This window comes from Protopterus annectens, chromosome 8.part0 (genome assembly GCF_019279795.1).
Source record: "Protopterus annectens isolate FY-2018-M chromosome 8.part0, PAN1.0, whole genome shotgun sequence".
NCBI classification, from domain to species: Eukaryota; Metazoa; Chordata; order Ceratodontiformes; family Protopteridae; genus Protopterus; species Protopterus annectens.
The window spans coordinates 588,697,494-588,714,076 of NC_056741.1; the positions used below are offsets into that span (position 1 = coordinate 588,697,494).

The 16,583-nt window shown below is 38.4% G+C and overlaps 1 protein-coding gene across 6 annotated transcripts in view; it reads left to right on the forward strand.

Annotated features, from left to right (window-relative positions):
* Positions 1–16,583, forward strand: part of PBXIP1 (PBX homeobox interacting protein 1) — a 495,209-nt gene that overhangs the window by 302,632 nt on the left and 175,994 nt on the right. For 4 of the 6 annotated variants that reach the window (XM_044080087.1, XM_044080088.1, XM_044080090.1 and 1 more), the window contains exons 6-7: positions 4,997–5,209; positions 5,573–5,647. In XM_044080087.1, the coding sequence (XP_043936022.1) occupies positions 4,997–5,209; positions 5,573–5,647 (288 nt within the window). The remainder of the gene's footprint in view (positions 1–4,996; positions 5,210–5,572; positions 5,648–16,583) is intronic. The other 2 variants (XM_044080091.1, XM_044080092.1) reach the window with 1 other exon arrangement.

Here is a 16,583-nt window from a genome sequence, read left to right on the forward strand (position 1 = left end):
GATAACTGTGAATATTTGTTATGGACTTTGTATATAATTTTGTTAGTTTATCTGGGGGTTGAATTTATTATTATTTTTCTTGTCTATGAAAATCTAATAAAAAAAAAATAATAAAAAAAGAACATTGGTCTTAAAATGTAGGAAATAATGAGCATAACTATGTAGTAGGTGCAGGTGTGCCAGTCATTTGCGTACATCTTCAGATGTGCATTTGAGTGGGCTGCACTTGAATGCAATAGGGGACTGTGAGCCGTTACTAACCTCCATGTTTCCAGGTCCAAAGGAGGCACCCTCTGCATACTACCCAACTTCTCTATGAACCCCAACCTTCATGTTTTAGTAATTTTGAGATGTCATCCTTTATTTTGTTCAAATGTTTTAGATTCAGAAATTTTAAATTACGTATTTAGGTGTAGAGCGTATATATATATATATATATATATATATATATATATATATATATGTGTGTGTGTGTGTGTGTGTGTGTATTATACACACACACACACATATATATATATATATATATATATATATATATATATATATATATATATTACAATAAGCATCAACTAAGCTTTATCCATTGAAAATGCAGCTGTGAATGTGAACTATATGCTGTAATTTTCTTATTACTCACATTTGCTGTTATATCAGTTGTGCATTATGTTTGTTCAAGATCAGAATGGCATTCTGTTTTCTTGCATTTTTGATTGCACTTAAAATATACTGCTGTTACTTTATTAAATTTATTTTCTTGATTACATGTGTGTGTTTAATTATTTTTACTTTAACTACATGCCTAATTGTATTGGAAGTATATGATTTCATTAAGACCAGTATGCATCCCTGAAATAATCACTGGTTGTTTTGCAAGCATCTGCTATTGACAATGTTGCAGTTTCCCTGAAATGCATTAATCCAGTAGTTGATTAGATTTTAGTTGGAGGCCTTAAAATGTTTGGCTTTGCTTTCTGGGAAAATAATTGAGATATGGTCCACTCAAAATTGTCCTGTGAGTAAATTTGGTGATAATACCTAATTACTTGGGCATGGTTGATCTTATATGAGCAGCACTAAATTGCCTTAAAGAGTTTTGAATGTGATCTGCTGACCAAAAATATATTCAGTTTTACTTGACATACTAACTTCTCTTGACAGCTTAAAAAGTGAGATTGACTAGGATCCACAGTCTGTATTTTGTTAATTCGTGAACTTGTATATGTGAGCAATTGTAGCTCTATGGTTCAGAGCAGAACAAGGTTTTATGGGAGTACAGTAAAACGTAAAACTTGTGTAAACAGTGTAGCAACAGTATGTTTGACAGCTAGGACTTGCTAGTTGAAGAAGCATTGCATTAGACAGCATGGCATATTTACTGGTGTCCAGTAATACAGTCACTGATAGTCTGCAAGCAAAGTGTAAGTGGCAGTCTTCATAGAGTCCTTTCAGAATTCACTGCAAGCATACTCACAAGCATTTCACCTAGCAGTCTATGTGCTTTGTGTTGTTACATAGGGTATGGTCTTTGTTATTGCAGGTGATCTCATTTAACTACAGTTTCATCACATTTGCCACTTTCTCCAGAAATTATTTGATGCCCTGGAAGTCTATATTAGCTGCCTGCCCAAGGCTGAGTTTGGGGGGGCATGCAAACATGTTAGGGAAGAACTATATCAGATATGATCTATAGGGGCACACTTCACCAAGTTTGATCTCAGTGAGATTGCTCCCACTATTTACGATCAAATCTATTAACTGAGTGCATCCTGAATCAGCTGTAATATTTTCAGGAGTATTAGAAAATTTCTGTAAAACATAATTAGTTTTTTGTGTAACTGTAAAAGGGATGTGCAAAACTAACTGTAGATAAAGCCAGCTTTTGTAAACTACAAATTTTATCTTTCATAGTTATGATTCTGATAATCGATATTTTAACCTTTGACTTTTCTTGATAAAGAAAATAGTAGTGGAGAAGTTTATATTTACCATGGAAAGTGATCTTATATGTGCCATGAAAGGTGATCTTGTGCTGTGATCCAGTATCCAATCTCCACTGCTTTGCTGTCTGTCCCTACACCTACATGCATGCATTCTCTGAAGTGGTATTTGTTATCATATAAAATAAGGGGAACCATTTTGTTGTCTTATTTGTCCGTTAATATTCACTGATGTTATCCACTGTGTCTTTCTACAAATGCATGCAATTAGTTGGCTATTCTCCAGATAATTCTGCTGTTTCTAGTACACACACACACACCCTTCCTATGTAGGAAGAATATAAAATTAGTCTGTAAAGTCACAGCTTACTAATACTTAACTGTTATAGCAGTCTGTTGTAAAGTCACAGTAAACGAATAGCAGTGCACAATTTGTACAACAAAACAAAATAAAAGAAACAACAGAGTTGACTTATATGCTTAGATAGTGTTACACACTGCTATTCAGAATGCAGCAGTGTTTCTAATAATACCATGCTATTAGAATAACAGCAAAGTTTTCATGTGAAATATGATATCCTCTTCTTTGCCTGGTTTTATCAAACAGCACGCATTTGTAGTAATGTGAAAAATTACATTAATACAGGAAGATGTATTGTTTGCCACTCACAGTACTTAGGTAACAACATTTTGAATGCACTTGAAAGATTGCTGTCTAAATTTCTACCTGCAAGCTGCCCCATATATTTTCTTTCATTTTACTGGCCAAATATCTTTAAACACTATTGCTGCAGTTCACCTCAAGTGTAATCTAGCATTCATTGCAATTTCTTGTTTTTAAAGTTAAATTAATACATTAGCAATTAAAGTGCTAGTCTTCAAGTTATCAGTAGCAACTAAAACTTCATGTAAAACGAACTTCATCCTTATTCCGGTATTCAAGCTCAACTTGGATCTGTGGATGGGAAAAAGAAAGGACTGCCCCCTGTATTACTAATGGACAACTGCAATTCCTAAATGCTTTATCTCATACATGGGTCCCACCAAATTATCTATGGTAGTATCCCAGATATTCTCACTAGGAGTAATATATAATTATCAACCATGGGATGGATAAGGCCAGTCTAACACCAAATGGGAGTGGTTAATTCAAGAACCAAAAGAGAAACTGACAAGGCTTAAAGTGGCCCTGGGCACCTAATCTAGTGCTTATTATTTACTGAAGTGCTTGTCTTCAGTTTGGCATTTAGACAAAGTTTACTGTTAAGTCCTTCATATGTTTGCTGTATTTCTTTCCATCATATCTGATCATCTTTGAACAATTGCATTTTGAAATGTTTGTTGTTGTTTACCTCTTATTTTCATGGATTTCAGAATACATTCTGTTGTGTCTGTACTGTTTTGGAGCCACGCAGAAATATGAAAATGTGAGGTGCCATTGATTGGCACTCCAGATTGCAGTCACAAAATAGTGAGCCACGGCATGTGTACTTAAGAACAGATTGTTATTTTGGAGCGAGATTTTCTCTTTTTCCATGGTATAGTGATCTCAGAATTGGTATTTATAAGTGGGGAGTTTATTGGGCTTTAAAATTGTAGTAAGTTTTCATTTTTGCTGTTTCATTCACACTTTACACTTTAGAATGTCAGTTGTTCGTAGCTCATTTTTCTGTAGTGGAGCTATACTGTGTATGTTTCTCTATCATAGCTGATGATCATTGAAAAGTTACTCTTTGCACAGTGAAACACTGTTTTGTGACACCTATTAGCAAGGATTTAGGAAGATTAAATTATGTTGCAGCAGTCTGAAAAGTTGTAAGTCGAAAGAGGAAAAATCTCTGTAGAAGTGTTTCAGATCTGCAACCATAGTTTTCAGGGGGGCTTCCACAATTCTCTCTCTGTCTCTCACACACACACACACACACACACACACACACACACACACACACACACACACACACACACACACACAAACACACACCCTACCTTTTGCACTGTTTGTGCTTGTCACTGTTTTGTTGATTATTCTCTTGTTGACTGCTATTTTTTCAGTGAGTATTATTATTTTGTTGCCCAGGCTTGCATCTATTCAAGTTACCAACCTTCCACTGTCCTTCTCTGACTTCATATCCAGAGTTCCAGGAATTTAAGTTGATATTGTGAGAAGATGATGCTTTGACATCTTCACTATGTTGGTGATCTCCATTTTTCACCTAAAACCAGGCAGCCTGCAGTCAGTGCAGTACTTCTGACACAGTCTCTCGTAATTTTAATTGTGTACCACATCTGTATTTGTAAACTGCGGTGGTGGTGCTGCGGTAGCGTTGCCGCCTCACAGCAAGATGTTGTCCTGTTCGATTATCAACTAGAACGTCTTCTGTGTGGAGACATGCGTGAATGGGCGTACCTTCGTTGAAGGTTGTGCGTCAGGGCTGGCGACTCGGCATATAAAAATCTACTGCCAATCATTAGCTGACCGGAGTTCCGCTGTGGCGGCCCCTAACCAGGAAAAGCCGAAAGACACAAACAAACAAACCACATCTGTATTTGTAGATGACCTGAACAGTTAGATGCAATCCCCTTTTCCGAATTAGTGAAGAGATTAATTATCTCTGAGTTAGATGCCCTTCTTTTTCTGGAATCTCCCTTTACTTTCAAAACTGCTTTGCTGTTCTGTGTTTTGTCTAGTGATTGTGCAGTTATCACTGTAAGGTTTTAAGTTCTATGACTTCACGTTATCTTGCCATGTCATATGTGGAACATTCGATTTTCTGTGTGGAGATTGGGTATGTTGTGTTCACATGCAATATACAACTGTCCTGCAGTGCATGTTGCTTGCCCATATTAAATTCCAATCTCAAAAGGCTATAAGCTTTAATAAGAGACCTGGATATTATAAAGAATGATCAAATGTTTTTGACTACAGTATGGTTCAGACATTAGCAAGCATTGCTTCTCTTTGCAGAAGTGACTTTGTCAGAAGCATTACTGATTTCATATGTGCAGTGAATAGTATATGCTTTTACATATGTATTTTTTTGCACCTTTCTATCTTTTAGATGAGGATGTGGAGGAACTGGAGAGCTCCAGCAGTGATGAGAGTATGGAAGGGCTAAGAAGAAGGCAAGTTGTGGAGAGGAATTCTGTACAAACTGCAGATACCATTGAGAAGGGAGAAACTGAGTCTGGTGACAGCGGCATAGAGATTACTTTAAACAAATGCATCATAGCAGCTATTCTTCTAGCTTTTGTTGGACTTTCTTTGTTCTCTGGTAAGCATTTACATCATTGATAGGAAGTAATGTCAAATAAGAGAGTCACATTGTTTAAAAGTTCAGAACCCCTGTTGTAGTCTGCAGCATGATGTTTGTGTAATTATTTTAGCAAAGAATATTTAGTAGTACACACTGATTATTTTACTTTGTACAAGGAAGGGTATATAAATATTACTGCCTGTCACTGCATAGTTTTGCCTTGCCAATAAATGCATATTGTTCACAGATTTATCGGACAGTTTCTGTTTCCTGTAGATTTAATCCATGACATTGTTTTTATACAGAATGTAAGGGTTTACTTTGAAGGCCATACACATTAGAGTAACACTAATAGAACTTGTTCCCATTCCTGTCTTGCAGGTTCTTCAGATTGCTCAATAAAGCCCATATTTGGGGAAGCCATGCCCATTTTGACCCCAGTCCATATTCCCACACGTAAGTTGCAGGACGTGTGCTCCCTTTAGGTCTCCAGTTCTGTTCTGCTTGCCTGCATTGTTTGTTTCTGCTTATATTTAATCTTAAATGTATTTGATGAGCAAGAAATGAAAGCAAAGTAAGTGCCTGAACTGTCATCAGATCAATGTTCTCAGTTCTCACAGGCATTGTGTCTGTGTTGCATGGGGCTGGAGCTTGAGATCCATTCTTGTCTTCCTTCTCATTGTGCTTCAGGCTAACTGACAGAGGCCACAGGTGGGACGAGCTTGAGGCCTGTTAATCTTGTTCCCTATGTTATAGAGTGCAAGCATAGGCTGGAGGGCTGTACTAAAGATGCCAATTATGAGATGCACAAGCCTAGAGTAAGGGGTCCAGAGACCACACCAGTGATCTCTAAGTTGGGTTTGTCTTGTATATCAGCTGTAGTCACAGCCCCATAACCCTGTGTTGCCTCATACTTGTTTAGCCAAATTCTAGCATGTTGTAGCACTTTACCCAGATTACTTTATAAAAGTGGATAGATCTGTATTGGACCAATAATTTAGGACTCACTAACTCAATATGAGTGAATGTTTATATATATAATATATATATATGTATGTATATGTGTATATACATATATATGATGTGTGTGTGTGTGTGTGTGTGTGTGTGTGTGTGTGTGTGTGTGTATATATATATATATATATATATATATATATATATATATGTATATATATGTGTGTGTGTCATATATATATATATATATATATATATATTTATATATATATATATATATATATATATATGTATTTATATATATATATATATGTATTTATATATGTATTTATATACACAGTGGATGTAAAAAGAGTACACACCCCTGTTAAAATGCCAGGTTTTGTTTTATAAAAAAATGAGACCACAGTAAATCATTTCAAAACTTTTCCCACCTTTAATGTAACTTATAACCTGTACAATTCAATTGAAAAACAACAAATCTGTTTGGGGTAAAATATAAAAAATGTACCATAAGCTGGTTGCAAAAATGTGCGCACCCTTAAACTAATACTTTGCTGAAGCACCTTTTGATTTAATTACAGCATTCAGTCTTCTTGGGTAGGAGTCTGTCAACATGGCACATCTTGGCAATATTTGCCCACTCTTATAGGTTCATAGCTTGGTACTAGGCTATCGGCCCTAGGGCCTATACAAGCCTAGCCATAACAATTCCCTGGCTATTTCCTCCCACAATATTTACTTCCCTGAACCCCTGTCCCCGTGATCCCCTCCTTGCAAAAGTGCTCGAAATCTGTCAGACTACGAGGACATCTCTTGTGCACAGCTCTCTTCAGGTCACCACACAGCTTTTCTACTGGATTTAGGTCTGGGCTCTGGCTGGGCCATTCCAAAACTTTAATTTTCTTCTGGTGAAGCCATTCTTTTGTTGATCTGGATGTATGCTTGGGGTCATTGTCATGTTTAAATGTGAAATTCCTCTTCATCTTCAGCTTTCTTGCAGACACCTGAAGGTTTTGGGGCAAAAGTGACTGGTATTTGGAACCGTTCCTAATTCCCTCCACCTTGACTAAAGCCCCAGTTCCAGCTGAAGAAAAGCAACCCCAAAGCATGATACTGCCACCACCACGCTTCACCATGGGGATGGTGTTCTTTTGGTGTTGTGAAGTGTTGTTTTTGTGCTAAATGTTCCTTTTGGAATTGTGGCCAAAAAGTTCAACTTGATCTCATCAGACCATAACACATTCCCACATGCATTTTGGAGACTTGATATATTGTTTTGCAAATTTTAGCCGGGCCTGGATGTTTTTCTGTGTAAGAAAAGACTTCCGTCATGCAACCCTTACCACATAGGCCAGACGTACAGAATATGGGAGATTGTTGTCACATGTAGTACACAACCAGTACTTGCCAGAAATTCCTGCAGCTCATTCATTGTTGCTGTACCTCTCTTGGCAGCCTCCCTGACCAGTTTTTGTCTTGTCTTTTCATCAATTTTGGAGGGATGTCCAGTTCTTTGCAACATCACTGTTGTCCCATATTTTCTCCACTTTTTGATGACTGTCTTCACTGTGTTCCATGGTATATCCAATAGTGTGGACATTTTTTTATACCCTTCTCCTGACTGATAACTTTCAACAATGCTTTGTTAGCTCTCTGTGAATCATGGCTTTTGCTGTAGCAGTCAACTGAGTAAATGTCAGGAAAATCCTGCTAGGACAGCTGAACTTGATTTGGGGTTAATCAGAATCTCTTTAATTGATGGCAGGTGTGTACCCAAGAAGGCTGAATGCTGTAATTAAATCAAAAGGTGCTTCAACAAAGTATTAGTTTAAGGATGTGCACACTTATGCAACCAGCTTATTGTACATTTTTTACTTTTTCCCCTAACATATTTATTTGTTTTTCAATTGAATTGTATAGGTTATAGGTCACATTAAATGTGGGAAAGGTTTTGAAATGATTTATTGTGGTCTCATTTTTATATCACAAAACCTGGCATTTTAACAGGGATGTGTACACTTTTTGTATCTGATATATATATATATATATATACATATATATATATATATATATATATATATATATATATATATACACACACATATATATACACACACACACACACACACACACACACACACACACACACACACACACACACACACACGAGTTTGACAGTCTTTTGAAGTATCAAAACTTCAGATGCTTGTCATAGCACTAAAACTGTTTGAAACGCAAAGATCCATATACTCCATATACACTTCAGATTGAATCACACAGATTTCTATATATATATATATATATATATATATATATATATATATATATATATATATATGAGTCTACTTCGCAAGAACGAAAGACCACAACACCGAAACCCACATCACCGAGACCAGAAGGACGAAACCTCGGAACACAGAAAAGCGCTAAATTCAAAATCCCGATATTACGGGATTTTGATTTAGCGTTTTGGTGTTCCGATGTAGGTAAGTATGTATGTGTAAGTGTATTTGTGAGGGATATTGCTTTGTGTAAGTGTGTGTTGTAACTGTGGTGTGTGTGTGTGTGTGTGTGTGTGTGTGTGTGTGTGTGTGTGTGTGTGTGTGTGAAGGACTAATGTGTGGGTGTGAGTTTGCCTTGTGTGTCTGTGCGATCTCGGAGTTAGAATATTAAAGTAGGGGGTGTGGGGGGTGCAAGGGGGCTTGCCCCCCTGCTTATCTCTAATGTAGGGTTGTGTGTTAGGTAGTTTGGGAAGTTGTGTGTATGTGTTTGTGTGTGTTTTGCAGTTACGCGGTTTTCGGTGTTTCGTGATTCTGGTCATGGTGTTGTGGGTTTCGGTGTTGTGGTGTTTCGTTCTTATGAAGTCGACCATATATATATATATATATATATATATATATATATATATATATATATATATATATATATATATATGTGTGTATTTTTAGTTTTTTTTAACGAGGCAAGTCCCTGTGCTAATTATATATATATATATATATATATATCAACTCCAAGATTGCACTACTGAGGGGAATGGGTATATTTCCCTATCCCCACTGTATCGTTATATCACACATAAAAAGCCTTTATATCAGTTTGTCAATCAACAAATGTGCTCCTGTACTCAAACCACCTCTTCCATTTCTTATCAAACCAGTCTGATCCTGTCTTTCTCTTTACCAAGTCCTCCTGGTTGGCCATGTGTTGAATTAATCAGTGTACTCTTCCCTCTGTAGGAAGTCCACTGATTTCCACCTTTTAGCAGTAGTATTTTTGCTGTCAACATTATGGAGCGCAATAAATCCCTGTCGATTCATGACCAGCCAGCCTCCATCTGGGATCCCTTGGAAATATGTCATCACTGAAGCTGTAGATTTTGTCACGTAGCAGTGTACCAAATTTGGACATTTCCAAAATAAATGAAGCCAGCCATAGAGTCTTCTGACTGACGCATCAACAGCTATCCGAGACCAAATGTATGTCTTACTTAATCTACTGAGGGTATAAAAGTATTTATGGAAACACTTCCATGCAAATATTTGGGTTTTCTGGACCTTAAAGACTTTTGTCACTCTGCATATCTCCATTGAAATAACAGTATCCCAGTTTTTAATAATTTGTCACAATTACTTATCATTGGATCAAGCCTGGCCTTTTGTCTCATCTAATAGGATGTACAATCTAGACAGTAATCCATTGTTTGTAAAGCTGCCTTGTTCCACTTCTCTTATATAGCCTTCCAAGGGGACTCATGTTTAAGGTATTTCTTTATTTCTTGTAACATAGATATTCTTCGGTCCTGCATGCACAGTATAATTTTCTACTTTAGTTACAGATTTATCCTTGAATCTTTTCCATTTAAAAATGTATTGCACTTCTTCTAGGTTAGCCAGTCTGATTTTTCTAGTCCATTTCACCATAGCTTACCCACTCTTTCTCTCTCTAATCTTCACGTCTACAGGAGCATGCCAAATTCTAATACAATAATATTTCCCTTCCTTCACAAACTGATTGTGAACCTCCTGAATTTGGGACAACAGGTCACCTGATGATCATCTCTCTCTCTCAACCACAAATAGATTCTGATTCTTTTTTGTTAATATTTGTTGAGCCATGTCAACCCTCCTTGGGCTGTCCATATGAGAAATAATTTCAGTATTATTTCTCTCCAATAATTTTTAAGATCTGGGATCCCTAAATCCCTTAACATCTTCACCAGCTCTAAACTCTCACATGATACTCTTTGTTTCTCCTGATTTCATATAAAAGTTCTAATTCTGTTGCCCATATCCCCCAAAATGCTATGCCTGGGACCGCTGTATTGCCTGACAACAGTATAGGAATAAAGAGAAGATGATCATCTGCAGAGCATGGACTCTGATCTGTTTATTTTAATTCTTATTTATGATCCTCTTTATACATTTTGTATCAATGTGTTAAACTTGTCTAGGAACTTCATTATCTTTAATAATAGGAATAAACAATCTCACATCACTGTATTGAAAGCCCTTTAAGCATCCATGCTCATTATTAAAAGAGGTTCTCATGTGTCTTCTGCTTGCATCATTAACAACATTTTAAAGTATTATTCTATGTTTGCCTCCCTCTCACAGTCATGTTGTTTATGTTTCATTTGGGGTATATATTCAGCTATTCTTTCTGCTAAGAGAACCATCAATATTTTGTAATCCTTTCTCTTTTTTTAAACAGGAAACATCTTTATTAAGTTACTTATGACATAGGCAACCATACATTTGTATAAATGAAAACCAAACCATATCGACATAATTTTAGTTGCAAACATCATGCTTCACTTATAATCTGCCCAGTCTCTGCCAGTCAAGGATTATATAGCTCACTGAAATCCTGCCTTCTCTTAAATCTAATTCCTCGTCTGAATATATTGTTGCCGCAATTTCTATTTTTTCTATGTAATTTGCTCCTACATTTTTTCTGAAGATCCCATTTCCTGTTGTTTTATCTTTACTATATTCACTACTTCAAGTACAGTTGGCTTAGACTTTGATTTCAATTTCCTTGTAATTGCTTTTTTGGCAGCCACCTTAGTTAGACTCAGCAAGGCCTTACTATGTCTAGGCAATTCCGATTTTATTGATAGCTCAAAAAATAATTTCCTTAGTCATACCAGTTTGCTCAGTATTTGGTAATCTTGATTCAAAACTAAAACTGGTCAATATGAATTTACCAATGCAGGATATTTGCTTTATTTCAAGATGGCTGAGATAACTGTACCTTTCCAGGACTGGTTACCTTCTATTTTGTTAAAATTTGGTTAATCACCTTGTCCATTCTTTGCAGCATTGTCTCACCTCCTAACTTATGCATATGTACTGGGATGCCATCTTAACTTGGTAAATGTCTGACAATTTTGTTATCGCTCTCTCTTCCCTGAAGTTCACCATGTCCCTCTCTTGGATTCCGTCAGCACTTTCTTCTCTGTATAATTTCTTGTAGTATCATACAAAACAGTCTAAATTTCCCCAGGGTCTTCCATCATTTTAGCCATGTTCTGCTCTCTTAGTTTAAATACCTACTATTCATAGGTTCATACTAGGCTATCTGCCCTGGGGCATTTATAAGCCTAGCCCGATTGTGTTTGGCTTACGCCACCCCTTGATTTGAGTATACTGTGCCCTTTTTAAAGGTTAGTTTACTGTGCCTCTGTCTAATAGTGACATGGAAGTAATCCCCGGGACAAACCTACGATCCCCCATCCATTCATCAAGATTCTTCTTGAAGAGAGTCAGTGAGGTGCTCTGCCTGACATGAATTGGAATTCTATTCCAGAGCGAAGGGAGCCTCTGGGTTATGAATTTGTCCCTCCAGCATGTTCTATTTATTTCTGTGCTGAGGTTCAAGTCCCTCGAACGCATGGCTCTAAGGGATTTAGATTTACTGAGGTGGAGCATGTCCATTAATTCTGGGTTGGACATAGCTTTATATGTCAGGCATAGATCGCCTCGAAGTAGGCGGTATGCAACTGAGTAGAGCTGGAGTTTTTTTAACCGAGCAGCATATGGCATTTGTTAGTCCCTTGATCCTCCTGGTGAGGTACTTTTGGGGTCTTTCTAATTGCTGCAGGTGTCGGGTAAGGTACATCCCAAAGGGGGTATTGTATTCTATGATGGGCCTGATGAGGGATGAATAAAGGGGCAAGATTACCTCTCTTGATCTAGATGTGAATCCTTTCATGATGAGGTGGGCTATGTAGAAGGTCTTTCTAACCACTTTGGCAATGTGGTTGTCAAAGGAGAGATTGCTATCAACTTGGGTCTCCAGATCCCTAATTACTTTCTCTGTACTTAATGGGTTACCACCTATGTGGTAATTTGTGGGCACATTGTTTTTGCCAAAGGGTATGACTATACACTTTTTGGCATTTAGCTTTAGACCATGGCTCTGGCACCAGTTATCCGTCTCTGCGAGACCTTTTTGAAGGATGTTTGTGTCAGCTGGAGAGTCGATTATGGCGCCCAGTTTGCAGTCATCTGCGAACTTGGTGAGCCATAGTCCTCCCATGTTGGCCTGTACCTCAGAAAAGTAAATACCGAACAAGAGTGGTCCCAGGACAGAACCTTGTGGGACACCACTTGTGACCGGTTTCGAGTCTGACATGGCTCCAGCAACTCTGACTCCTGGGTTCTGTCTTTGAGCCAGTTTGCGACCCATCTTGTGACATAGGGGTTTATATTTAGGCTGGATAGCTTATCTATGATGCCCGAGTGGGGTATTGTGTCAAATGCCTTTGCGAGGTCCAGATAGGCTGTGTGGACTACCTTCCCTTCATCTATGGCCTTGGTGACTGTTTCGAAGAAGTCGACCAATTTCAAAAGGCAGGATCTGCCCTTGACGAAGCCAAATTGGGTAGGATCTAGTGTCTGTAGTTCCCCAATGTCTTTGTTTATGAGTTCCATGATGATCCTCTCCATAGCCTTGCATACTAGGCTAGTCAGGCTTATGGGGCGATAGTTTCCAGGGTCCGCAGAGGCGCCACCTTTGTGGAGTGGGACCACTATTGCAGTACGCCATTCTTTGGGCACATATCCTGTAGTGAGGCTGAGATTATACAGCAGTTTTACTTGAGGGATTAGTTCTTCTTGGAGTTCATGTAGGACGCAACCCGGGACGCCATCTGGTCCCATGGAAGCAGTGTTTTTTGCTTTGGAGAGGGCGGCCTTCACCTGAGCATCAGAGATGTTTGGGAGGCTGCACTCTGCCGGGATAGATACTTGCTGTTTTTGGGGGGGGGGGGGGGTGGAGAAGTTTGCACTGAACCTATCTGCCAGGATATTGGTGAGGTCTGTGGGTTCAGTGTATTTTTTGTCGTTTAGAATCAACTCAGAACAAGTCTGGGAGTTGCATCCCAGGTTCCTAACATAACTGAAAAAAGCCTTATGATTGTCTTTAGTGTCCTGTGCAATTTTTCTCTCTAAGCTGGCCTTGAAGGATTTTATGAGGGATCAGAATTTTTTGCTAGTGCTGATCAGAGATGCCTTCCGTTTTAGGGATTTTGCTCTATCATGTAGTAGCTTCCTCCTTCTGTTGTACAGTTTATTTATGGCTGGGGTCCACCAGACTGGACGCCTGCCTTTGGATGATTGGTTCTTGATTTTGTTTGGGATAGCATGATCCATGCATTCCTGGAGATGTCCGTAAAATGCGTTTATATAGGATTCTGCAGTTTGGGCCGTAGTTTCCACTGGCCCTGGGGCCTTGAAGGATTCCACTTCAGTTTTGAGAAGTGTGAAGTTCGCTTTTGAGAAGTTTTTCACTGTGGTTTTCTGGGCTAGGGGCGAGGTCGGGATGTGGATATCCAGTGAAATTAATTTATGGTATGATCTTACCAATGAGGGATATACTTGTGGTATGGAGCATAGAGTCCCCATGTTGGTAATGATCAGGTCTAGTATGTTTTCCTCTCTTGTGGGAGTGATGACTAGTTGTTCTATAGCATTTGAGTTTATAAATTCCAGGAACCTTTGGGCTAAGGTACTGGGGCTTGAGTAATGCTCCCAGTCTATGTTTGGGTAGTTGAAGTCGCCCAATATAATGGTGTTCGGAGAGATCTTAGTGTTCTCCAATGTTTTCAGGAAAGCTGAGTGGGATTCCTGACTTTGAGAGGGTGGTCTGTAGGATGCTATAAACTGAAAAGCAGTCTTGCCCACTGTCAGTTGCACATGGATGGTCTCCGATACTTCGTGCACTGCCACTAACCTGGAGGTATGGATATCCTTGATAAATATGGAAACTCCCCCTCCTTTTGTGGTTCGGTCTGGGTTTTGGGGCCGAAAAGCATGATATGAGGTATAACCTGGTAGTGTTGGGGTGCTCTCTGGAGCCTTGAACCAGATTTCTGTCACTGCACAGATATTGATGTTCTCCATACTGAGGAGAGCTTCGAGTGCATGCATCTTGAGGTTAAGACTTTTGGCATTTAGCAGCATTACCCTTAGTTTCTTGTTCCTTGTGCTGTCTATGGAGGTGGGTTTGACTTTTGAGCCTTGCCTAAAAAAGGCACTATGAGGGTGGCAAGAGCCTTTGCCAATATCCGAAAGCCCAGGGGTGACAGGTGCAAGCCGTCCCTAGCGAAGCAACGTGGCTTGTCAAGCATGTCATCCCAGGCTGACAGACACTGAATCCCCTTTGAATGACACCAGAATTTTAGCCAATTGTTAAAATTGATAATTTTGTCTTTATACTGTGGCATCAATCTAGGTGAGGGTAATTTGTCTTTTATGTATGACTTTAGAGGATTTTTCCAAGTAGGAGCCATGTAATACTGCTCTTCAGAATTTTCTGTCAGTCTGTTTGCCCCCTGAATTGTCAGTTCTAAGCCTGGATCTCCCATTTTGATCTGTTCCTGCTGCCATTTCACCTATTGCCATTATTTGAGAGCAAAGTTTTGTACCTTTTTTCCTACTGTAAAATCTTGTAATAGGACAATTCAACTATCTTTGTCACTGTTCCGTACTCTAGTTGTGTCTTCTTCAGCCCAGTCTTCCCTCCCTGTAGTATCTCTCCCCATTAATCTATTTGTGCTAGTATAGCTAACAGGGAACCTCCAAAACCCAAGATATTTCTTATGAAGTTTTCGTGTCATCATCAGTGGGACATGGTCCAATACAACAATTTGTAAAACATGCCAGTTCTTAATCAAGTAAGCACATTTCTATTGAATATACATTCTGTCATTCATAGAGAACCTATTGTGAAGTTTAAAAAAATGTAAAGGAAGGTTCAGTGTTTGCCTATATTCTCCCAGCATCCAGCAATTCCAGAGTCCTAGTCCAATCTGCAAAGTGTCTACTAATACTGATAATAATGTCTCTTAGTGACTAAATTGTCATCTCCTCCCCACACTAAGATCCATTCTTGCCATGTATATGTCTACTTAAACAGTTCTCAAAGTTCCAACACATATTGGAATCAGGGAGGGGGAGGGTTGCAATAAAAACTCACAAAGATAAACATTTTTGTTCTATTAATAGATTTAGCACCAGGAAATGGCCCTTATCTTTCAGAATGCTTTCTGCTGACATAGTAGTTGGCTATTAACTAATACAACCATCCCACCCTTCCCAGTATTAAAGTCTGAACTTCGTGCTGCAGTGCATGATTGATATCCCAATTTCAGTAACTTTTCATACTCCCCCCCCCCCCCCCAATATGTCCCTTGTAACATTACTAGCTTGCAGGAGTCCATCCTTCTATACGTCATATTTGTTTCTGTCTTGACAGGATTATTCTTTCCATTTAACATTCCAAGTTTGTTATTTTAATTACTTTAAATCTGGTTGGTAAAGACCATTGCTCTGTATGTCATGTCTATATCAAGATTAAACCACTCTGATGCCTCCCAAAACTAATTAAGATACCGAGCCAAAGAACATAATGTATTAAATCTAAAGCGAACAGATAAATTCTAAAATCTAACGCAGATATCGTTTACAAAATTTATTATATCTAAACTATGTACGAGTATTAGTGAAGTTTTATGTTCGCAGTTATATTCAGTTGTCCTTTGTTTTTACAGGTGGCACCAGTTTTTAATAATTTGGGAGACTGGGGTGGACTGCATATCATGGGACTTTACCTATGGTGGCCTGCAAAGAAACACCATCCATAAGCTTAATCCACAGGGAAGAAACAGAAAAGAAACAGAAAAAAAATTCTTCTTAACAGCTCTGGTAATGTCCGTTTTACCAAAGACAGTTTTGTCTGTGGTCTAGTGGAGTCATTCTGCATGTTCCCTGCATTCACAAAGTTCCATTACTGCTTCCTTATGACCACTTTTGATAACTTATCTTTCTGGAGAATCTTCTGCTTAAAAACAGGAAAGTTGGTCAGATTGTTTCAAACCTCAACTGCTCGTTGAATTACCTAAGCCAGCTTTTCCCACCTCACTCAAAGGTTG